This window comes from Pollicipes pollicipes, unplaced genomic scaffold (genome assembly GCF_011947565.3).
Source record: "Pollicipes pollicipes isolate AB1234 unplaced genomic scaffold, Ppol_2.1 Scaffold_2555;HRSCAF=2994_pilon_pilon_pilon, whole genome shotgun sequence".
NCBI lineage: Eukaryota > Metazoa > Arthropoda > Thecostraca > Pollicipedomorpha > Pollicipedidae > Pollicipes > Pollicipes pollicipes.
The window spans coordinates 326583-351279 of record NW_023596136.1 but is presented as its reverse complement, the minus strand read 5'-3'; the positions used below and the strand labels follow the sequence as shown (position 1 = coordinate 351279).

Below are 24697 nucleotides of genomic sequence, written 5' to 3'. Positions count from 1 at the left end.
CGGCCGCCGCCACCGCCGGCCAGGCGGGCACGGTGTTGTCCCAGGTCGGCAGGTGGCCGGCCTCGTGGCGTTCTCTTGTGCAGCCACTGTCAAGGCGGGGTCGTGTGCACGTTCAGCCGGCGCGCGCCGCCGCCCGTCACAGACGCAGCTTGGCTTTCTGAAGCACAAACGCATACATATGGATAAGGTTAGAGCTTGCCCAACGGTGGGATTTATCTTAGTCCCCGGTGGGCTTTTAGTTCAGACGAGCCGGAGGGGCAAGTCCATACGCGGGGTCATATCGCATCTGACGTACAGCCAGGCCACATGCAACAAGTCAGAAATTATGCAACACCAAAACGGGACAACAAATACAACCTGCGATGTCTTGACACCAGTTCTGAACTGGTTCTCTCCACGGAGCAACGTTAACTACCTGCGGATCAGTTCTGAGGCCCACAGTACGCACGACAGGACATGGTGAGATGCGGCGTCGCGGTCCGCAGGTCTCCATCCGTCGCCCGGCACGGGGCCGCCCGGGCCACCGCCGCGGCCGGACGGACCGTCGGCAGAGCGGCGGAGCGATGACCGAGCCCAGCCGCCCGCGCGGCCGACCGTTCCCCGGCCGGCCGGACCCCATGCACCCCGGGATGGAGCAATCAGGGGCGAGACGCGCCGCCGGCCGGCTGGACGGGCGCGGCCCCGACAGGGGCAGCGGCATCAGACAGGCCCGCCCCTCCCCCCGCCCCCGACCACGGGCGGCGACGGCATCAGACGAGCTCGGCCCACCGACCAACAGCGGCATCAGACGGGCCCGGCCCCCGACCAGGGGCAGCGGTTTCAGACGCCGGCCCCCCGCCCCAGCGGCGAAGGCATCAGACGGGCCCGGCCCCCGACAGCGGCGAGGCATCAGACGGGTCCGGCCCCCCGACCACCGCGGCGGCGGCATCAGACGGGTCCGGCTATTATCGTGCGGACCAAATGCGGGGCAATAGCAGTGCCTGGTGCCAGTAGTGGATTTAATGAAAACTGACCAGTCCACCCGCCTCCTGGCTTTCTTAACAACCTCTTCTTGTCTTCCTGTATCTGCTTCATTTTCTTCGTCGTTTCCTTCACACTGAAAGGAGTGAACACGTGAACGGACCATGCAGACGCTTAGTTTCATAAACGGAACACTTCAGTCAATAGCAAGAAGCCAAAAAGACGGAGCAAATATCCCTGTGGGGACATCCGGTGACAAAGTATACAACTAATCCTCGTGAGGGTTTAAGTCATTCGATTCGCAATGAAAATAGGCTGCAAGGCCCTGCTTGAATGGAAGAAATCAGGAAGACTCAAACACGAGAAGTAAATTATGTTATATACGTATTTGGAACGGTTTGCACGGATGGTTTGAGCCCCCGAAACACGCTAAGCAGAGATTGTTGCATGCATCCTGAACCCCCCACCCAAGACGCGCGATTCAGGGAAACCTCATACCCTTATCTCATAGTCCTTGGCTGCAAATACGCTCCGCAATGAATCCATGATGCAACCATAGATGCCCAGTTCACAGTGGTGGGCCCTGCTAGACGGTTCAATGATCTTCAGGACGTAATAGGATATATGGTTTGACCAACAAGGAGTACAATCCTTGGTCATTTAAGACACATTCACGTCTCGTCGAATGATCTCGTATAGCTTAAATTCAACGAGCCGAGAATGGTGAAGTGTACGCTTTCTAAATATCCGATAACGAAATAAGCTATAAGACAGTTTTCAACAGCTCATAGCCAAACAATTGACACAGAATGCCATTATGACAGGGCATACGTATCATGACCACAACGACGCTGACGATAATCTACAAGCAAATTAGGGCCCCCGATGCCGTAAAAACACCTATGGGGGCAAGCGGCAGACCAGGACAGCGCGCGCAGGGCCGAAGAAGCCCTGACACAGCGAGGCCCGCCCAGGCCGGCGCAGCCCCAATCCACTGCAGCCCAGCGGGCGCGCCGCCGCCATATTTGCGCCCGACCGCGCCGCCGTCGCCGTCGTAAATCGTGCGGCCGGCGGCGGCCGTCGGCCCGATGACGGACTGCCGTCAGCGGGGGCGGCGGCATCGCGGCGCCATCGCCCGAGGCCCGGGAGGAGCCCCGGCCGGGGCCAGGGGGGGCCGGGGCCGGGGCCGGGGCCGGGACCGGGACCGGGACCGGGACCGGGGCCGGGGCCGGGGCCGGGGCCGGGACCGGGACCGGGGGGGACCGGGGCCGGGACCGGGACCGGGACCGAGACCGGGACCGGGAACGAGACCGGGACCGGGAACGAGACCGGGACCGGGAACGAGACCGGGACCGGGAACGAGACCGGGACCAGGGACCGGGACCGGGACCGGGACCGGGACCGGGACCGGGACCGGGACCGGGACCGGACCGGACCAGGCCGGGGCAGAGGCTGGGCCGGGGTCAGGGCGAGGCTGGAGCTGGCCGGCCGTTCCAGGGTCGGCCCGTCTCATCGGTCGCCGTGGTCGGCCGGCCCGTGGCTGCGGTGCGCTCACCCCCCAAATGTTCCTATGACGCACACTGTTTCGCAGGAGGAGTTGTGGCGTTGTGGCCACAGATCGACCATTGTGTACCGTAGATAACCATAACTGCTGCCCGGTGTGACGGGTCGGCAGCGTGGGCCGACACGGCCGGCGCCTCACATTTTGACCTGCTCCCGCTTCCATATGTCGGTGAAGTCGGCGCAGAACGGTGCCCAGATGGCGAAAAAGTCTTTGGGCGTCATCTTCTTGTTATCCTTCCGGTGTGTGCATTGGAAGAATGCGCATATTGCCACGAAGCTGGAACACGCGTCAGCTGATCAGTTGAAGCCTGTTGAAGCCAGCCTGCACAGCAGCGGACAAAGGTGGACAACCCTGTTGTCAATGACATCGGATGTAATATGCTGATGACGACTCTCTGGTACAAGCCTGATAACGCAGGCGCGCGTTTCTGCGTCGATGTTAAGAGAACTTTGCTACACCGGAACACGCACGGGTGGCGACAGCTCTGCACAGCGATCTTCCAATTATCGTGGCAAGAAGCCTGGCCTCTCCATAAACTGCTGTTCAAAATGATATTCATCACCTGGCGAGCCTTGCTGACGCCATAAGGCGAATATCACACGGTCATCAGGGGTCTTTGAGCATATGACACGGTGCACCTGCCTACAAAACGGACTGTTGTCACAGCGCCGCATCAGTTCGCTATCGATTAATCTGACACATCAATCATGCAACTCTCGCTGGGCTGGCTCCAGGTTCCAGCATGCCGCAAGCAGTAAATCTGGACACCCGTACTCAGCGAGTGGCATCGCGGAGGGACATTCGCTCGTAAAATTTGTCAACGTCCGCAACGCCACTAAAAGCGACAACACACCAGTTTGTAGGCGACTTTCCAGGCCTCCGCCACACACAAAGCCCGACTCATCAACCATTGTAATATCCTGGCCCAACATCTGCGGCAGCCCCCGCTACCGTAAGCGGACAAGGGTGCGAGCGGCCGCGCCCGCTAGCGGCCGCTGACCGGCCGCCGCGCGTCGTCCGCCGGCGCCCCACCCTGCGCTTCCCACGTGGCACCGCCCGGCCGGCCGATGACAGACGAGCCGTCGGCGGCGGCTCCAAAACCGGGCCTGGGGCCGCGCCCCCGACGAAGACGGCTCGGGACCGGTCGGCCGCCGCCGCCGCCGCCGCCCGGCCGGACGGCGCCGCACCGGTGCCTTCCGGCCGGCGGCGGCGCTCGTAGCCGTGACCTTGGCCCGCCACAACTGACGGCCTGGCGACGACACGGCCACACCGCTCGCTCGCCCACAAATCTGCCTAATCCCACCAGCCTCGCCCAGAGAGACAGAGGATACCAATGAGGTAGCGTTGTTTCATTTGTTATATTTTAGTCCAAGCAACACTTGCAGAAACTTGTCAGTGGGTGGGGTGGAAGTCCGTTGTAAGCCTAGCCTGCTTAGACCACATTCCGGCGCCTACTAGCTTAAACTGCTGGGCAGCTAGGCGTACACTGACTGACGACCATACACATTGCATTGTGGAACAGTGAGGCGGTCACTCCTCGTTTGAAGCGCCGAGCGAATATTCTTGGCACTGGTGGTCAAGCACCAGTCAGTCATGCGCCCAGAACCGTGCGTTTTCCCCGACGCCAGGGACAGACAGCTCGGGGCCCCAGCGGGCGCGCGCAGCGGCCACCCACCTGGTCTGGCAGTCCTCCAGGTTCTTCCGCTGGGCCTGCAGGTTGCTGTCAGCCTCCCGCAGAAAGGTCTCCATGTTGCCTTTGAAGGGCTGCAGATGAGCCTCGTCGGAGGCGGTCGCCACCTGCCGGACGCAGGCTCGGTCACCGGGGCGTTAGCCGGTCCCGCCGCCGACCCGGCCACAGAATGCGGATGGTACAGTGACGTGCGGGACAAACTGGCAATGTAGCCCGCTGGCTGGAGCCGGGCTCCCACGTGGCGGCGTGCGTGGCCCGTCTGGTTGGAGCCGGGCTCCTACGTGGCGGCGTGCGTGGCCCGTCTGGCTGGAGCCGGGCTCCCACGTGGCGGCGTGCGTGGCCCGTCTGGCTGGAGCCGGGCTCCCACGTGGCGGCGTGCGTAGCCCGTCTGGGTGGAGCCGGGCTCCTGCGCACCGGAACCGACGTTCAAATTATCTCCTTCTAGAGCGATAGAGTTCAGAGAACACGAGATACTGTGAACCTTGGAAGCGCCGCCGCATAGTGTGGAAGGAACTTACCACACATTCGAGAGGTCGAGCCTTCCCCTCTGCCCCCAAAATTCTAAACATTCAAACAGGTGTACCAGCACTGTGGCGGAAGCACTAGCTTCACATCTCATTCAAAGCCCTGCCATTCATTGGTTTGGATAGGGTAGCAGGTAAGACCGGCAGCTGATCTTGTAGTACTTCTGTTGCGTATCGCCTGCTCATTAAAGTAGTGCAGCAGCGGAGATGGACACTCAGCGAACTACCCAGCTGCACACCACTGGACGCCGTGCGGCAGACGGCGCCGCGCGATCAGCCTGCGACCCAGCCCGTTACCCACCACCCAGACGGGCCACGCACGCCGCCACGTGGGAGCCCGACCCCACCCAGACGGGCCACGCACGCCGCCCGGCTCGACCCAGACGGGGTTCGGGGAAGTCCGGCGATGCGGACGACGCCGGCGGCGGCGCCAACAGGCCGCAGACCGCTGACGAACGGCCGTCCGCCCGGGCGGCTGGGCCCACCATAGATCCATCGAGCGGCGAACGACAGGCCGGCGCCGGCGGCGGCCGCCGACAGGGGCGAGGTCAGTCGAGCGGCGGCGGCGGCGGCGGCGGCGGCGGCGGCATGCCCGCATGCCCATGCGGCGGCATGCGGCAACAACAGCCCTTTGCAGCCGGCTGGTGACGCAGCCGTACGGGGAGACACCGTTCGTACATACAGGCTCCCGGGAAATTCCCTACATCACGCACGCACGCACGCACGCACGCACGCACGCACGCACGCACGCACGCACGCACGCACGCACACACGCACGCACACGTCGGGAAGCCATTCAAAACTACTCCAAGTACACCGGCAAAACAGCTAGCTATTGGAGCTTTCGGGTGCTTCGACTGCACGGTCATATAGCGCCCAGGAAAAAGACAGGTTGTCGCCAGACATTTCGATAAGGTGGTAACGACCGTCAGTCATGCTAGAATAGACTGCTTCGACCGGTGGCCCTGCTGCGTAGGGAGCGGGATAGAAGGGTGAGCCAGCACCGCCGAGGACTACCTCCGCGGTGCGTCATCCGCAGACAGGCCGGTGGATGTGTGTAAGAGGGAAAGGGGGGGGGGGGGGGGGGCGCCTCCGCAACCCACCTTCTCGGTGCGTCGCTGGCAGTCACGGAGCTCCTTGCCCAGCTGGCGCAGTTCGGTGGCCACCTCGTCAAACTTCACCTGCTGGCACCGCTCGACGTCCCACGGACTGGGCACCGGCAGCTGCCGACACTCCGTGTCGTGGTTCTGCGTCACAGGTCAAAGGAGGTCACGGGAGGTCACGGAAGGTCCGCGGCAGATCGGCGGCTCAAGCAAACATCGGTCCCACCCTGATGCCAAGCATAATGTCTTCAAGGACTCCATCTTAGCTTGTGAGGCAGTCTTGGCTGGAGCGAAACAGGTCAGTACGCGGGGACGGTGGCTTTCACGTAGGAGGTCAAAGTTCGGCTCCTGACAGACGCCAACAGCCGCTCGCGTGATCGCTCAGCCGTCGTTAGCGTCCCGTATATAATGTCAAATGATGGCATGCGTCGCACATCCTTTTGCATGCAGCGTGACATACTTTTCTTAACGAGCAGCTGACTGCCACGTCAAAAGCTCGTACAGAAGGGCATAATAGGTATTCCCTGATAACGCTGATGCAGCACGCGGCGGGACGGCTGCCGGCGCGTCTACAGCGGACAGCTTCGAGCCATTCCATCCTGCGCAGGGGTCAACGAACGGCAAAGGCATGATGTGCACTGACATTTCTGCTAGTTGGCAAAATGGGCCAGAATAAACGAAAGATTAAATGGCGTTAACTTCCCTTCAACTTGAAAAACAAGGCACTGAAGTTCAAACTTGATGCGACCCACGGCGTGAGATTCTAACGGAGCATGACAACACAGCATCTTCAAAGTAGAGTCGACTGAAACAGCACATTTCCAGCCCGGGTCAGCAGAGACCACGCAGAGTGGACGGCAGCGTCGCCGTCACGGCCACTTACCTGGATGTATTTCCTGACGATGTAGTGCAGCAGGGTGGTGGAGTTGTCCTTACTCTTGACGTCCTTGAGTTTGCCGATGATGTCGAGCCCGAAGCCGTCCGCCTGGCCGCGCGTCCTATTGCCGCCGTTCATGTAGTTGCCGAGCGCCAGGATCAGGCCGAACACGTGTTGCAGCGGCTTGGATGATGTCAGCAGCTGTCGACACAGAATCAGGCGATATATTCAGGTCTATGGACAGTGAGATCAGTAGACACCAGCTGCAGCAGCTGGGGCGGGGCAGCGAGAGGTCCCGTCAGGCTTACGGACCGTGAGGTCATCAGATACTAGCTGCAGCTGCTGGGGCGGAGCAGCGAGAATTCCCGTCAGGTTTACGGGCCGTAAGATCATCAGACACCAGCTGCAGCTGCTGGGGCGGAGCATCGAGAAGTCCCGTCAGATTTACGGGCCGTGAGATCATCAGACACCGGCTGCAGCTGCTGGGGCGGAGCAGCGAGAATTCCCGTCAGGTTTACGGGCCGTGAGATCATCAGACACCAGCTGCAGCTGCTGGGGCGGAGCATCGAGAAGTCCCGTCAGGTTTACGGGCCGTGAGATCATCAGACACCGCTGCAGCTGCTGGGGCGGAGCACCGAGAAGTCCCGTCGGGTTTACGGGCCGTGAGATCATCAGACACCAGCTGCAGCTGCTGGGGCGGAGCATCGAGAAGTCCCTTCAGGTTTACGGGCCGTAAGATCATCAGACACCGGCTGCAGCTGCTGGGGCGGAGCACCGAGAAGTCCCGTCGGGTTTACGGGCCGTGAGATCATCAGACACTAGCTGCAGCTGCTGGAGCGGAGCAGCGGTAAGTCGATGCACGGATGGCGAAGCCAGCCCGCAGTCGGGCCGTCAGATATCGACGGCTGTCGGGACAGACGGGCGGAGAGCTGTCAGATCTGCCGACCGCGCAACAGACAGCCTGACATATGGACGTGACGTGACAGATATACTTGTCTGGTCTACCAAGTACTGCTGATCCTCCGTCCACGGCGGCGGAAAGGAATGGAATGTAGAATATCTTTGAAGCATAGTGGAATGTTACTCATTGTGGTCTTTTTACTACTTCAGATGCAATGAAGCACTCACACCTTTAATGCGACGAAACGCGATGCAACAGCGTAAGCAGGCCGGCGGACAAAGTCCTGCTACTGCTTTTGTCAAAAAGCGCCGCGCTATGATTGGACCGAGCGAGGCAACGGGCGGACAGATCACTCCGCCGAGGGATGGACTCGTGCTATCGCTACCACGGAGAGGGATGCTGATGGGAATGACGGTCAGTTTAAGAAGTCGGTGGACCAAAGAATGATACCAAAGTGTTGTCTGTGCAAGCTTATTTTAACACAAGTCATGGAACAAGTGAACGTTCGATGGTGCACGACGGCATGCAAAGAAGTGCTTCGCCTTTATCCAGCATTTTGAACTGACGTAGCCAGATCGCAGCGTCCGGATGCATTCACGCACACTCAGCCATGTTCACAACCATATCCCTCAACAAGGTAAATAGCGCTCTTTTTACTACCTAAAACGCTTCTATTCCACAGCATACAAGGACCAGGTTCAGCACACACTGGAGGCATGCCTTCAAGGTCGATGACGATGATCTGCCGCTCCGACTGTCCCGCGGACGCTGAGCGTTACGACTGCCTCGCGGACGCTCGGCGCTACGACGCTCTGCCGCTCCGACTGCTCCGCGGGCGCTGAGCGTCACGACTGTCCCGCGGACGCTGAGCGTTACGACTGTCCCGCGGACGCTGGGCGTTACGACTGTCCCGCGGATGCTGAGCGTTACGACTGCTCCGCGGACGCTGAGCGTTACGACTGTCCCGCGGATGCTGAGCGTTACGACTGCTCCGCGGACGCTGAGCGTTACGACTGCTCCGCGGACGCTGAACGTTACGACTGCCCCGCGGACGCTGAGCGTTACGACTGCTCCGCGGACGCTGAACGTTACGACTGCCCCGCGGACGCTGAACGTTACGACTGCCCCGCGGACGCTGAGCGTTGCGACTGCTCCGCGGACGTTGGGCGTTACGACGCTCTGCCGCTCCAACTGTTCCGCGGACGCTGAGCGTTACGACGCTCTGCCGCTCCGACTGCCCTGCGGATGCTGAACGTTGCGACTGCTCCGCGGACGCTGAGCGCTACGACTGCTCCGCGGACGCTGAGCGCTACGACTGCTCCGGGGACGCTGAGCGTTGCGACTGCTCCGCGGACGCTGAACGTTGCGACTGCTCCGCGGACGCTGAGCTCTACGACTGCTCCGTGGACGTTGAGCGCTACGACTGCTCCGCGGACGCCGAACGTTGCGACTGCTCCGCGGACGCTGATCGTTACGACTGTTCCGCGGACGCTGAGCGCTACGACTGCTCCGCGGACGCTGAGCGCTACGACTGCTCCGCGGACGCTGAGCGTGACGCAGTGTCCGCCGACCGCGACTGATCGGGCCGTATACACCTCCTGCAGTCATCTGCTGTAACTAACGGGTGAACTCTTGAATGGGTCTGCGAATGGCCCACCATCGTCGCTATCGACCCAGAGGGCACTAGCTCACCGCCGGTTAGTTGCGACGAATGGCGACTACCAAAAATCAACATAAAAAAACACAAAAAAACAACAAAAGCAACATCCAAACAGTTAGTCGTGTCGGTGCGCGATACCTTCTTAAAATGTATGTTTATTCATTATTTATTGTTCGCTCACGCCTTTTGATTTCACATCCCTGACTACGAATGCGGCAAGGCGTAGGGTGGCCATCATGACACTGAACAGAATAATGAAACAATGAGCGGTGAACGCTAGTCACTGATTGGCGCGTGATGTGGTGTGAAATATGACGTCATGTGGCTGCATCTGTCTGGAAGCAAAATTTTGATGGTTCAGGAACTTTTGACAAAAAAGGCAAGATCACTGGCGTAGTATCTCCGAAGCATCCTCCTTAGCCCCAACACAGTTCGCTAGAAAACAGTATGTAGGGGCAGGGTCCATTAAAGTTTTGTATTCGTTTTATCCTTCAACACGCAAAAATTAATGAATTACCTGTTCAGCCAAGAAAAACCTACTAAAGTATTGTCAATTTTGAAACCATCTTCAATGGAACACTGCTATGGCCTAAACGCTAGCATAATACAAAACGTCCCAAACTGTCCAAGGTCAAATCCAAACCATGCAGAATTACCGCAGCGTAAATAGAGTAGTAACTTCTGGGAAAACAAATATGCGAGAGCTATTAGAAGAGTACAACAGAGCTTTCTATGGATGAAAGAAAAATCCGACTTCTGGCCAGTAGCATCTCTTGACGACCAAATCGACCAAGACTTACCAGCGCCAGCACTCTGCAGCGATGGCCAACGCACTTGGAATACAACGCATCATCCATAAAATGAAGACGGGACGGAACTCACAACCCTCACCGAAGTTGACACCAAAGGCTGATTCATTCTCATGATGAGAGCCCGTTCAGTCCATAAACGGCCCGCGCGTTCGGAGACACTGCACAGAGCAGCACCGTCCGCAGACCGAGTCAGGTCGGGAGCCCTACCTTGCAGGTGCCCTTGAGGTTGTCCAGCTTGGCTTCAATGTTGGCCAGCGTCTCGCGGAACGACGACTGGAAGGTGAAGCAGGTGATGCGGTCGGCGAAGTGCGGCACCTGGCTCAGCTCGTACAGGAACCTGCCAGTACGGGAGTGGCGCCGGTGACACGAGCCCAGCCCCGGAGCCGCCGCCGCCCACCGAGCACCATCCGGGGTCCTGACAGGAGCCGAAGACAGGGGAGGCGCGGCCCGCGCTGGCCCGGGCCAGAGCGCGCAGGCACGGGTCGACGCTGAGCGGCGGGCTATTACCACCGACGGTCGGCTGGTGAGACAAGGGGACCCGCACCGACGGCGCACGCACACGCTCCGCACCAGTGACCGCGCGGTCCCAAGGACGCTGCACCTACCGAGCAGGTCGGCATCTATGGCGCTTCAGCGATCAAGACGTAAGACTTAAAGTAATGCAAAGCCGGGTATCAACCCAAAAGCATGTCTGGATCTTAACCTCGCAACGTCTTAATGTGGTCCTTAACCGACTTTCTATCTTAGCAGAATTAACAGCACCATATCAAAGGCACCGCCAGGAAGCGGCATTCGCGAGAGACTGGGCGCTGCCAGCCAGCTGGCCGCCGCGGCCCCACACGTACTGTTCGGGCTTGTCGAGAGGCACGTCCGGGCTCTTCTCCACGTGCTTCTGAATGAGGCGCAGCTCGTCCTCCGTCGCCCTCTGTCGGCAGGCGCGGCGGTCAGGCACGGCCACGCCCGTACAACCCCAGCTCGGGGGCACGGACAGACGCCGCCGTACACGACCCGGGGACGTCACCGACGGGGGTCAGGGGGGCTGTTGACGGAACATCTCCGACACGATCATCCTTCCGGAAGTTTACTGGAATGCTTCTCGAGACCTTTTCTGTGGAAAGTGTCCGGTCATTCGGCTTCCATTGAACTGACTCTCCCGAGTGTCTTGAAAAGCTTTCCAAGACCCAATCTGCGGAGAGCTTCCGGCCATCAGCTTCCATGGAAGCGATATTCCGGAAAATTTGAGGAGACAGCAGATTGCATAGTCCACGAAATTCCCAAGCCCTTGGTTCCCAAACATAATCTGACATAGCTGAAATGACTTAAAAGAAGACAGCATGTGGAGCTTTCCGCATTTGACACGAATTGGACAATGGCAATTGCCTTCCATTTTCCCAGGAGCCTTTCGTAACAAGAAAATGACATTCCAGAACAAGAATTTGATAGCTTAAGATTCAGTATGCTCTGAAGACATTCCGTCTATATAAAAAATCATTTCTGGCACCTTGCGGGCCTGTTTTTCGTCAGTGAAAAACATCAGCCACTTGTGAGCTACGCGTCGATTTAGCCGACACTCAAGACCTATCCAAAACACAGCTGTGCATCAACCAGGCACCCGACACCGCCAACGGCTACAACGGTCACGGAGCGGTACTGTGTTTACCATGCCGCGTCCGGCTCTCACTTTCCCGCGCCCGGCTCTCACCACCCCTCGTCCGGCTGTCACCATCCCGTGCCCGGCTCTCACCACCGCCGTCCGTCTCTCACCATCTCCAGGATCTGCTCCAGCTGATCCAGGCTGAGGTCGGACGTGTCGAAGTTCATCACGGCCGACTCCACGTCGCCGATCTCTAGGTGCTGTGACGAGATCAGGATACCCACGTTCTGCGACCGCTTGCTGTCCAGCAGCTTGGCCCGCTTCACCTGGATGGCGGTGAGACCCGGTCAGCCGACTGTGGTTCTGACAGAACACCGCGGGATGCTGGCGCCGCCAGAACACCAGGGTGCTCCACCACTGGTGTGCTCAGCCCCGGTGCCACTGCCTTACCAGCTGAGCAGTGACAGAATAGGTGGCAGGCGTGTGATAACGAACGCCGAGTTCACTGGGCCCGCATCGGGTCACCGCCAGTCCCAGTTACATATTGTGGGCAATAACTCCAGTCTCCTCGTCCTTTCTCCATCAATTGTCAATGTCATTTTGCGGCAATGGACCGTGGGCTTTAAGACCATTTCCCCCAAACACTATTTGCATTTTTTCTTCGCTGTACCCGTAAGTAAGAGCTGCCCTAACTCCCGAGTTCATAAAGAAGCTGACGTTCTTGTCCACAGATGCCTGCATTGTGCGAAAACATTGTCACAGGTGCCTGCGTTGTCTTCCTTCGTAGGACACCCGCCCAGAGCCGTACATCACCTCGCCACTGACCTGCTTCTTAGGGCTCTTAACCTCCTTCACCCGCCCAGAGCCGTACATCACCTCGCCACTGACCCAGAGCCGTACATCACCTCGCCACTGACCTGCTTCTTAGGGCTCTTAACCTCCTTCTTCTTGACGGGCTTCTTCTGGACCACCTGCCTGGCGAACAGGTCGGTGAACTCCTCCTCCTCGAACGGCTCCTCCTCCAGCCGGTCCCAGAGGAGAGCGGGCGCCGCCGGCTCGGCGCCGCCGCTCGACAGCGAGTCGGGGCCCGAGCCGGCCTCGGTCCTGCGGCGAGGCGCAGCGGCCGCGTTAGTCAACGCACTGTGGCCAGACACGGCGGACGGCCGGTCAGACGAGGTCAGCAGGTCAGCGGTGTGGCTGTCGCCCACAGGACGGCGCGGCGGCGACACCGGGAGACGTCGTGCCACCCCGTGACGCACCGAACGTACCGAGACACACAGCAGCACAACACCGCAAAACGACAGTCAGACGTGATGAAGGTCAGCCGCCAAGGCATAGCAGAAGGACACCCACACCCTTCGAAATCTATAACTGGGTCCCATCGTACATCCAGGTCTGCCATAGCACACGCTGTGTTTGGGTGCAAAGCTGCTGGGCCCTTATAACGGGCCTGGTGTGTCATCCACACCAAGAGGCCGTCTGGTGTAATGAGATGATAATTGCGCGGTGTATCTATGCCCATCCACGACTTAGGCCGGTAAGTGGCCGTGTTTTTTGCCTTAAGCCGCTTTATGAGAGCTAAGCGGCTCTGGTAGCGCTGTCAGAACGCGCTGGAGATTACCACACACCGAGATGCAACAGCCAAGCCCCGGGTTACATGCCGCGGCATGGCCGAACCAGGGCTTTAGGCGATCGGACAGACGTATCGGTGCGCAGTGCCAGCGCCCCTCACCCGTCCGGGGCTGCGTCCGGCTCGACGGCGGGCGCGGGCGCGGGCGCGGGCGCGGGCGGCGGCGGCGCCGGGATCTGGATCCGCGTCCAGTACAGCGGCCGCATCGGCACCTTGGGGTTCACCGGGCCCTTCCGCGTCACTGCAAAACAACGCCGCTCAGCTGTGCGGGGCGAGCTGAGAGCACGGCACAACAGGGGGCGGGGGTGCGATGGGGGGATAGAGGGGTTCACTGTCAGATCACCAGACATCCAGCATGTCAACATGACAAAGGATGATAAAGGGGAAGTTGGCAAAAGAACAACGAAGCGATGAACGTTTCCTCGAAGGCCTGAGGAATGAACTATTGCATAATATTTCGAGACCTATCACAAAACTGAGTAGAGATTACATATTAGGCGCACCTTCATGCCATTGTTTTAATCAATACCGTTACCTTTGTCGGAAGAAATGCCAGTAGTTTACAGCATTGCACTGACATCATTAACAGCATACCACAATTTGAGTCTATTGTCTTTAAATTAGGTGCGTCCATGGTACTCGATTAAAAAAAGAAGTTTAAAAGCACATCTGCTCTTATGAGTTAAAGTTGTTATGATGAGTTGGCGACTTTCATTTATATTGAAAAGCACGAAATGGACACAACCTGGAAAATATCTGCAAAAAATAAATAACAAAAGTAGCGACATGGCAAGCGACATAGGGACCTGAAATTATATTGAGCTGGTGACTGACATGGTGTACAAGCGAAATTGCGTCATGCGCTTACTTCACTATCCAGGTTAGAGCAAGCACCAAGACATATCAAATGAAAGCAGAGAAAAAACGAAATAAAGCAGAGGGGACGGGAAGGCGCCGAATCATCCCCATACCAAGCCATGGCGTCCACCCTTCACCCAAATAGCACCGCCAAGTAGCCCAAACCACGGCCGGCGACACATGAACGCGAGCAGCAGAAGGAGAAGGCGGGGTGACAGCCCCCCCCCCCCCCCCCCCCCCCCCCAGCGCCAGACACCAGCAGCGGGTGACACGAAGGGGCGAAAGAGGCTCCGCTCACCTCGGCCGGAGCCAGCGGCGCCAGACACACAGCCTGCAGTACAGAGACATACGGGTCACGCCGCGCCGCTCGCTCACGGGACGCCGCGGGGCGCGCGCGCCGCGGCACCACGCGCCACACGCTGTGACGACCAGCTACGCGCTACAACACCACTCAGTGCGACGAGACGTGATCGAGACCGGAAACGTGACAGGACGGTATCGCCGAGCAGACCGCGAGCACGACCTGGTGCGCTACTGCCGGGGAGACAGCGCCGTGGGGCTCTGAACAGCTGTCTAAGCCGGAGAGTGACAAGGTGCTGCAACCTGGGTTGTCATACAGAACAAAACGTAACGAAGACAGCTTCAAGGCAAAAGGCAGGCACGAGGCATAAACATAAAGCCAACCAGGTCAACTTAGCCGTCACTCGCACAGTCAAGCCACGCCGGCCCGGTGTGCTCCGTACCAATCAACCTCACAGACTGGTGTGCATGCAACGACGATCTAGAGGAGGAGCAGCCATCACCCGCCGCCGCCGGGCCGGTCCAGACCGAGATGCAGACCAGACCTCAGCAGCCAGTGGAGTGCTCACCTGCCGTCTGGCTGCTCCAGCCTCCGGGCGGCGGCGGCGGCAGAGGTGACGGGCCGCCAGGGGGCGGCGGAGGAGGAGGCGGCCCAGAGCCCGGAGGCGGCGGAGGAGGAGGAACAGACCCGGGGATGGGCGGGGGAGGTGGCGGAGGGGGCGGACCGGAACCCGGCAACGGCGGAGGGGGCGGAGGTGGAGGAGGGACGGCACCAGGCATGGGCGGTGGAGGTGGAATAGAGCCCGGCACGGGTGGTGGCGGGGGCGGCGGGGGAATGGAACCAGAGCCAGGCGCGGGAGGGGGCGGGGGCGGGGGCGGAGGCGGAGGCGGAGGAGGAATATACGGCGGAGGGGCGGTGATGCCGGGTTTGGGGGGCAGGGGTGGTACTGGTACTGACTTCGAAGGGCTGGACGCTGGGGAAGGGCCTTTGGAGGAGGGAAGGGATGTTCTTGACACAACTGGATCCGCGCCGAGAGGCAGCTCCTTGTTCTCGGACGATGGCGAAGCAAAGTCGGTTCTCATGTTTTTTGTAAGCTCCTGTAAACAGAAACCAACTCTGATTCCGGGCATCTGCCTGCTGGTGACTTATTTGATGCTGCTGTCAAACAGCAACGCCAGTTAATGCACGTCCGTCAAAAACTAGTAAAAACAGTCAGAGACCTGCATCGTACAAAATGCAAATATTTTAGCTCTGAAGGAACATAAATAATTTTGTCACTGCAAAACCTATTTCTAGATACCCCTGCGCTACAATAAAGCAACAAGGTAGAACTATGGGGCTTCCAGCAATTTCTCCCGCTTGCGTACATGATCACTTTATTTGGCCATGCGCTATTCTGACCTGGAGACCAGCCAAGGTCTTGTACTTCTCCAGCTGTTGCTCCAGCAGCTTCAACTTGTCCTCCAGCTCGGCCAGCTTCAGAGCCTCGGCGCTGGACTGCTCCGGTGGCGCCACCTGCTGTGACGACGGTGGCGCCTCCTTCTCCACAGGCGGGTCGCAGGGAGGCGCTCGGACCGGAACATCTGTCAGAGCGCACAGCCGTCAGAGCACAGTCAAGACTATTGCGCTGATTACTGGGACGTCCAGGTACGCCGATCAACCGATGGAAGGCTGGGTTGGGCTTCAATTAGCGAAGACCGCTTACAATGAGCATACAATTACAGCTCGAAACAAGTTGTGAACCCAATAACACCATTACAGCCAGCGTGGCAATAAAATAATGCAGGCACAGGGGCATCGGTGCCACAGCAATGGCTGGAGGCGACATTACGTTAGAAGAGGGTCAGATCGCCACATGACGAGTAGAAAGAGTGCACATTTCTCCGGAAACAGCGCACGAAGCGTTAAAACACCAGAGACGTTCCAGTCGCCTGCGTTCAGTTGCGTGTGTCGCCACAGCTGTGAGCAAGCCTAGGGTTACTCCATGCTAGCCTGCACAACGCTGCGGAAGAGCAACAAAACAAAGTACGTCTTCAGAGCATTCATTGATGCCGCGCAACGGTTACCGAACACAAAATCTCACCGTTGGAAATCCATAAGGCGACGGCTTACGAAGGTGCCATCACATCCCCACTTTGGAAGGAAAAGAGGGCTAAGAAGAGAGGGGAAGAGGGCATGACACGCTACTATACGTGGCCCTACCGGCGGTGCACGGAACTCGACGAGTCGAGCCGTCGCGGTCTCCCTCCACCCCCCCCCCCCCCCCAGCCTTCCTGGGACGGAGAGGTCGCGGACCGCGGGCCGGCGTACCTGAGCCGAGCCTTCGCAGTCTTCCCTCCCCCCTCCAGCCTTCCCGGGACAAAGAGGTCGCGGGCCGCGGGTCGGCGTACCTGGGTCGAGCTTCCGGTCCGGGGCGCGGCGCTCCTGGTCCAGGGCCATGTCCAGGGTGACCGGGTCCAGCGGTCCCGACAGCCGTGGTCCGGACGCCGGCGACGCGTCTGCCCGGTGGCGCACAGGCACATTGGCACGGATGCTCAGCGGCGTCAATGCACCGAGGGCACACAGTCAGGCCCGTACAACGACGGTATAACTAAGTAAATCAACGTTTTGATGCATACTCGGTTAATCCAGAGCGACCCCGTATTTCGACGCCGATGTGTTGTTTGTCGTGGCTTCCAATGACACCTGATACGTGCACAGCTGCCCGCCCTCGGCCCTCCCATACACTGGCGTCACCCGGCGCCACAGCCGCCGCGCCGGCGCGTACCAGGGTCGGACGGCCGGGCCGCCGCCGGGCTGAACGCCGACCACACGGCCGACGGCAGCCGGCGCGGCGTCGACGCCTGGGAGGCCGGCAGCTCCGAGTGCGCCCAGTAGTACATCAGGTCCGGCTGGCGGCGCAGAACCGGGCGCGTCAGGTCACGGCGGGGACACAGCAGAGGGGGGACACAGCGATAGGGGGGGGGGGGGGGCGTCAGGTCCGGCTGGCGACGCAGAACCGGGCGCGTCACGTCACAGCGGGGACACGGGGACGGGGGAGAGGGGGGTCAGATCCGGCATGGAACATAGAGGTCAGTAAGATCCTGGGGGCGGGGCACGCCAGGTCCGGTGCTAAATATGCCAAGGGGCGTGTCACGGACACGGATGGGTCCGTTAGGTCCGGCTGAGGAACGGCATGGCCGTCACGCCCGGCTGTGGACACAGTGGAGACCGGCCATACAATGTGAATATACATGAAGTTTCATTGCAAAAGCTTATCCACTACGGCATAGATAGGTGCATGACCCATGAAATGCGAATTCACGAGTGACAATTAGGATGCGGCGAATTCATCGAGTTCGGGCTGCGCAATACACATTTTATTCTGTCGCACATACAGGGGTATTAACTGCTGCTTTACGTGTGGGTAATATATATGAAAAACTTCGATGGGCCGCTTTAAAAACGCAATTGTGATCTCTCGCCTCGGTTTGAAGGAAACACGCATGGCTCCGAGTAACCCCTGCAATGACGGACAATGGAAGGCTGTTGACGTTTGTCAAGCCAAGACGAAAATGTCGTCGAACCTCTACTGCTAGCCCTCATATCCTCAGTGGGATGATTTTGACAGCCAGAACAAGACCGCGAAGACTTTTATCACTTACAAACAGTGCGAACGATGAACAGGTGTCTGTCGCATCGTTGTGGCATACCAGCTGATGCAGACATTATCTTCATGTGGTCATCAATAGGTAATAAATTAAGCTTCGATTACTTTCAGGTAGAGGTTCCGCACTCAGAATTGTCACAAGCTTCGCCGCGGTAGACCCGAGACAGCATCCAGCACTGACACCTCCAGCCTACACCCACCTGCGCCGGCGCAGCCGGGCCCTGGCGTCGGCAGAGAGGCTTCGACTCCCGCTCCGCCGGCCCAGCACCGGACCTTGCCGTTGCTCACGGAAGTCGCATGCAGCGGTCCGGACCGCCATTGCCCCCTCCCCCCGCCCCCCAGGCGTCTCAGCCCTGTCTCCAGTCACCGGTCGGCAGTGTGGTTAGGCTTGCTCAAAACCGTACTCGCTGCACGAGCAGCCAAGCCGGGCTCGCCAGAGAGTGGCACCGGCTCGCCTCGCTGCACCAGCCGCAGAGCCGAGGTCGCCGGCGGGTGGCACCAGCTCGCCTCGCTGCACCAGCCGTGGAGCCGGGCTCGCCGGAGAGTGGCACCGGCTCGACTCGGCCCGAGGCGAACGGAGCACACTGGATTACTGCTGTCTTAAAGGAAGCCGCTATCGCCCGGTTTGCCCGGACCAGCAGCGGTAAAACACTCGCCGCGCCCCGATGCCTCATCAGCCGCTATCGTACATCTACGCTGCAGCGGCTCTGTCGCAGATCTAGATGGAGGGCCGCGGTTCACTTTCACGAACGTGGCGTTTCTTGCGGCGCAGCGGTACTACGTGATGAAAGCCGCAATTACAAATGATGCCATTGATTGCTCCGTTTTGAAACGGTCGCGATAGCTGCCATGCGGGATAGGAACATTCCTCTGAATAGCCTTTGTCCGGGTGTGTTGTCTTAAGCGGGCTAGGCGACCGAGAGGTGCTACGCATGCATCGTGACCTAAATGTGTTACAATGACGTTCATGATCAAAAGAGATAGTTCACAGCAAACTTAACGTTACACCGTTTGCGCGACGGCTACACATGCAGTGACGCATTGCTAAGACCGGATCGTGAGCCCTCCCGAAAGCAACCACAGCAAGAGCGTTCATTATAATTCACCTTAACAGAGTCTACTATAGCTTTGTGCTGCCTCGTGCGATACGACACATGAATCCACTACAAAGCCGTAAAACGAGCCCAAGCGTACAACCGTTTACGCCTGTGAAAATCCTGACCCAGCGCCGGCGGCGAGGTTGGCCAGGGCCGCCGGCTGGCCGACGGTCAGTGCGGCCGGACGGCAACAAGCCGGCGCCGGTCGAGGAGCGGTGCGGCCGGCGCCGGCCCACCGCGGCCCCACCGCTAACCCGCCGGCAGACGCCGCCGGGGGGGGGGGGGGGCGGTGCCGCCCGCGAGGGAGGGGCAGGGGCTCCAGCCGCGACCGGCGATAGCGGCTGCCGCTCGGGCCGCTCGACGGGGGCGTGCCGGCCAACAGACCGGGTCGCACACGCCCGTGTCACCGCTCACCACGGCCGGAGCAAACACTGCCAGACCTCACCACCGCAGCAGAGGACCGGACCACACGCGGATCGGGTACCGATCGATGACAGGCTCAGCCGCGGCGCCATCAACACGCCGTACCACACAAGGCCAGCTGGACCGGGCAGCGAGCAGCGATCTGTTCTCCCGGCCAGTGGAGGACGCCGGAGCATGGCCAGCAACGCCTCCCGGCGGGCTGAACGGCACCACGTCGACCAATGTGACGAGGCAGCTTTGTCGCATACCGGGCCGCATCAGTCACTGCTGTGTCTGACGCCACTCTAGCGGCCGAACTCACTAAGGTGTGATACAACCCACGCGAAGGAACGAAAATATGACACGTATTTACGACATTGAACCACATACGAGTTTGTGATGAAGTCCAATAAGGTACCATCCGAGAAATGAGGTCATACATGCTGTTATACTTTCACTTGCGCTTTCAATGCATACTAAGGAGCTAGTAACAAAGTGCTGGCCAAAGTGTGTGAGCAACATGCGGATGATTCTACGGCCAGGCCGCGGGCGCACCGCGGTCCTCACACGTGATTTTCATGACGCCTGCACAATTACGAGCAGGTGCTTATGTTCACACATCTAGTTTCATAACTTGGGTACAGCTGCCAAAAGGGGAGCATCCCACTGTCAATGACCGTATGCCACTACTTGCACCATACTCCTCTGCTAGCAGGTGGATTGGCACATGGTAATTGCGGACGGCCGCCCACAGCCGCGAGGCAGGCGGCGGGCGTGTGCTCCAGACGCACCAATGGGAAAACGGCACCCGCGCCACAACATCCCCGACCGCATTCACATCTTGGTAATTATGACGGCAATTCTACTTATCAGCCCCTGTATTGCACGACAAAGGCTACGAGGGCCGGGAGACGACCGCAGCCGGCGGCAAAACCGCACGGTACACAGAGCCCGGGCTGCAGAGGCGGTCCCCGCCGCCAGCCGCCAGCCGGCAGTACTGCAGCACGGTACACAGAGCCCGGGCTGCAGAGGCGGTCCCGCCGCCAGCCGCCAGCCGGCAGTACAGCAGCACGGTACACAGAGCCCGGGCTGCAGAGGCGGTCCCGCCGCCAGCCGCCAGCCGGCAGTACAGCAGCACGGTACACAGAGCCCGGGCTGCGGAGGCGCCGTGGGCCGCCAGCCGGCAGCCGGCACTACCGCAGCACGGTCCACAGAACCCGGGCTGCGGAACCGGCGCGCGCCGCCAGCCGGCAGTACAGCCGCACCACAGAGCCCGGGCTGCGGAGGCGATCCGCGCCGCGTCGCCGGCCGGCAGCAGAGCGGGGAAGTCGGCAGGCCGCTCTGGTCCGGTGTCCCGGGACAGGTCACCGCCTGTCCTGGTAACAGGTCATCGCCCATCCAGGGACGGGATTGGCCTCCCCGTGCCGCCGCACTCCGGGGCGCGTCGGGGAGGGCACCGGCGCAGCTGTGGCCGTGTGATGTGGTCTGAATGCCACGACTGCCGACAGCACAAGCGGCACGTGCCGCCTCTACCGGGACGCCGCCCGAGTCAGGTCCGGTCTGACATCATCGCCGACCCAATCCAAGTCACGCCGAGTCACAAGGAGTCACGAGTCGTCCGAGTCATGCCCGCAAACTGAGCGGCCCTTCGTCAGCCCCGGAGCGCCGCGCCCACGACACCAGCGTCGCCTCGCGCCGCCTGCGCCGCCGGTCCGCCGTACCGGCCACACCATGATACGGTGGTATGCGCGGCGCGAGGAGGCGCCGGCCAGCGGCGAGCCGCCGGACGCTGTGTACACGCCACACCGGCGGCCGGCAGTGGGCGCGCCCCCCACCGTCCCGCTACCGTGGGGATGTCAGCCACGGCCAGCCGAGCCGCCGGCACAACCGAACATAGTGCGGCCATTGAATGGAGGCCAAGTAAATCCCCAGACTCAACATTATAACCTACTTGTGCTCAGGGGGTCCCAAGTCAAAATAATAGGTCCAAACCAGTGACCTTGTTAAGACTTCTGAAAGCCTCTGTGCGTGCGTGCGTGCGTGCGTGCGTGCGTGCGTGCGTGCGTGCGTGCGTGCGTGCGTGCGTGCGTGCGTGCGTGCGTGCGTGCGTGCGTGCGTGCGTGCGTGCGTGCGTGGTGTGTGTGTGTGTGTGTGTGTGTGTGTGTGTGTGTGTGTGTGTGTGTGTGTGTGTGTGTGTGTGTGTGTGTGTATGTGTGCGTGTATATGTGTGTAGGGAAATAGACAAAGTAACAATTGTTAAATTGGCCTGGTAAGGAATGTGTTACCTTAAATGTTTCAGCGTTCCTACAGCATACGTGGACCCGATATGCATTAAACTTTTGATCAGCCTTGTCGTTATATGACTTATTAGCTTATCATATTGACTACAATTGGGTCTGGCTATGTCGTGATCAAACATATAGGTGGGTTAACGTATGACCCATTCTGAGCCGAGTTAAAGCCACTTCGTGTTTGCGTGATTGGCAGAATGAGCTGCAATTGGGGTTTAATATTACACAAATGACGTGTTTTTGTTTTCACGTCCCACAACCTAAGAACTCCACTTCCAACAGCTGTTTTTAAAGGCTGAATAGTCTTTTGTAGATGGTGAGATCGGGGTGATGTGTGCTATTTCAAGTCTTGACTTTGCCAAACGATCGGCTTACCTGTTGCCAGGAATATCGGAATGACCAGGAATCCAGAGAAACATTATTCATTTTCCACGCATAATTGGTTTGGTGAACGACTGTACTTCAAAAACTAAATTCGATATGGAATTCAGATTTCTAATGGCTAGAAGTGGCGACTTAGAGTCAAAGCATATTATCGCATTATTAAGTTCGTGGGATTTGATGGGGATCAATGCTCGCGATATTGCGAACAATTCTACTGGCAAAACAGAGAGGGGGAAAGAAGTCTGAATGTCTTTTGAATTGGGCCACAGAACACCGCAGCCACCTTGATTTCAAACTTGGGTCCATCGGTCTCGTAAAACCTGCCGAACGAATGATTTGCCTTGAGCTCGTTAAATCTTTATTTGATGTCACATGACGGCGCTTGTTTTAGTATCCTCTTAAAGAAATTATATGTCACGTGGTGGAGACGGCCAGAAGGGGAATGGACTGGGTCGCGTCGCTATTTCTGAATCCGATGTCTTTATCCCGTACCGTTCGGAGAGTCGCTGTATTTGGATCCCCGTCATGAAGTTTGCTAAATGCACTAAATTCCGATTATTCCAACGTTGTGCTCAAACAAGAGCTAAAATGGTGGTTGAAAAACGATTTAGTTTGAAAGGAATGCTTGAATAAAGTTTTTTGGGATTTCATTGCTAAATAATAAAAACACTGGCTTTGCCAAGAAAGTACATAAAGAAGTCATGCGTGAAGCTCCAGTTACCGATCACAGCGGAGCGTTTTGGATAGCATCAATACGCTCTTGATGCAAGCAAACGAGGTATGCACATAAACGAATTATTTTCTAGTGTTGATCAAATGACAGTGTTGAAAAGAAGGGCGAGTGTTTTTCTGTCTCCACCCCATTGTGTGGAAGACAGAGCGCGGAGGATATTGACACGACGCTGGGAATTCATTCTGATCTGGCTAGGATGTTTTCTAAATTCAGGCGGAAATAAGTTATGCCAAGGAATGTGTAAAGATTGAGTTCAAGAAGAACTGCCCTGTTAACAGAGGTGGATCTAAGAATCGATGCAATGATATGTTATTTCGTGTGAAAAAGATACCAATGAATCAACTACGATGGTTGATTCGTCTACCCATATTTTCAAGTCTCATGAATCACACCATTCTGAAATGCTGTGGAGCGCCAACTGAGCGACTTGAGCAGCTCTGTCTACAGACTGATGAACATGCCAAGTTGCTACGTCTCCAATGAGTAATGAACAGTACGTTTACTGAAATAATGTTTACAGCGATGTCATCAGGCATTGTGACGAAAATGTTAGTGAAATCACGCTCCCTTGGGGTACACCAAATTTTTTGGTTGTAAGGGGAGAGAGAAATGTTCGAACGCAGACCTGAAATGTTCTAGGCTGTAAGAATTTTCTCATGAAGACAGCCAGATTTCTTCGTATTACTTTCGTTTGTGAATTAGGTTTAAGAGAGTGGAATGATGTACCATCTTCAATGCAGCTGTAACATCCAGGAATACTGACAGTGCGCGGTTTTCTTCAAATCTTTTCAGATACCGTTTGTAATCATAACGAAATAATCTGCAGAGCTGCGTCCTTTTCGAAACCCCGATTGGAATGGGTAGAGTTGGGAGGAAAGCTTTAGAAAATATAGAAAGCATTGGTTCACGAGCCGTTCAGTTCACATGCGCAGCTTGTGAGGTAATCGGACGATGGCTAGCTGAATTGGTGCAAGATTTCCCTCGATTGTGAATGCAAATGAATAATGAATGAGATCAGCCTTCAGAAACATACCGTTTCTCCATGCCTGATTTATACATTTTAGCAAAATTTACAGAGATATAGGGGAATATTTCTGAAGAAATCCTTGTGGATTCCGTAGGGCCCGATCGAAGAGTTTCCTGACTGGGTGATAGCTAATGAAGTTCTTGGAGCGTGAAGGGCCTGACGTAATATTCTATAGAATCTAGTTTGGTGTTATATGATTGGAACAACTTACTGACGCGAAGATGCTGTTCCGCTGAACAAATCAAATGTGATGGTACACTGGCATAACGATTCGCGAACTGGAGAACTACCTAATTTGGGTTTACATAATCGTTATAACGTTTGTCTAGGTGTAAAAAGGGCGCTAATTGGGTCCCGTTTACTGGTAAAAACTCTCTTCCATCACGTGATCCTCTCCGAGGCACCGGTGCCCGGATCGGCAGCCCCGGCCCGGCCACTCACCCTGAAGACGGACTCGAGCGGAGCTGAGCTGTCCTCAATCTGATGCAGCACGCCGGCGGCCAGCATGTGCGTGAGGAACTGGCCGGCCAGGGCGCGCAGCTCGGCCTCGCCCAGTGCTGGTCGCCACTGAGGCTCCTCGCTAAACGACGAGATGAACCAGTTGACCAGCATCTGACCTGCGGACACCGAACACACACTC

General features: G+C 58.2%; 1 protein-coding gene across 1 annotated transcript in view; it reads right to left on the bottom strand.

Moving 5' to 3' along the window:
• Positions 1 to 1047: 1047 nt before the first annotated feature.
• LOC119107195 (formin-2) overlaps positions 1048 to 24697 on the bottom strand; it is a gene marked incomplete at its 3' end in the record, with an annotated part of 116051 nt that continues 92401 nt past the window's right edge. Inside the window, exons 3-18 of the mRNA XM_037230590.1 lie at positions 24499 to 24674; positions 17242 to 17365; positions 16865 to 16972; positions 15876 to 16057; positions 15043 to 15571; positions 14472 to 14504; positions 13471 to 13556; positions 12603 to 12740; positions 11856 to 12011; positions 10937 to 11016; positions 10299 to 10428; positions 6725 to 6919; positions 5842 to 5985; positions 4200 to 4321; positions 2663 to 2800; positions 1048 to 1096 (exon numbers count right to left, since the gene is read on the bottom strand). Of these exons, the coding sequence (XP_037086485.1) occupies positions 1048 to 1096; positions 2663 to 2800; positions 4200 to 4321; positions 5842 to 5985; positions 6725 to 6919; positions 10299 to 10428; positions 10937 to 11016; positions 11856 to 12011; positions 12603 to 12740; positions 13471 to 13556; positions 14472 to 14504; positions 15043 to 15571; positions 15876 to 16057; positions 16865 to 16972; positions 17242 to 17365; positions 24499 to 24674 (2390 nt within the window). The remainder of the gene's footprint in view (positions 1097 to 2662; positions 2801 to 4199; positions 4322 to 5841; positions 5986 to 6724; positions 6920 to 10298; positions 10429 to 10936; positions 11017 to 11855; positions 12012 to 12602; positions 12741 to 13470; positions 13557 to 14471; positions 14505 to 15042; positions 15572 to 15875; positions 16058 to 16864; positions 16973 to 17241; positions 17366 to 24498; positions 24675 to 24697) is intronic.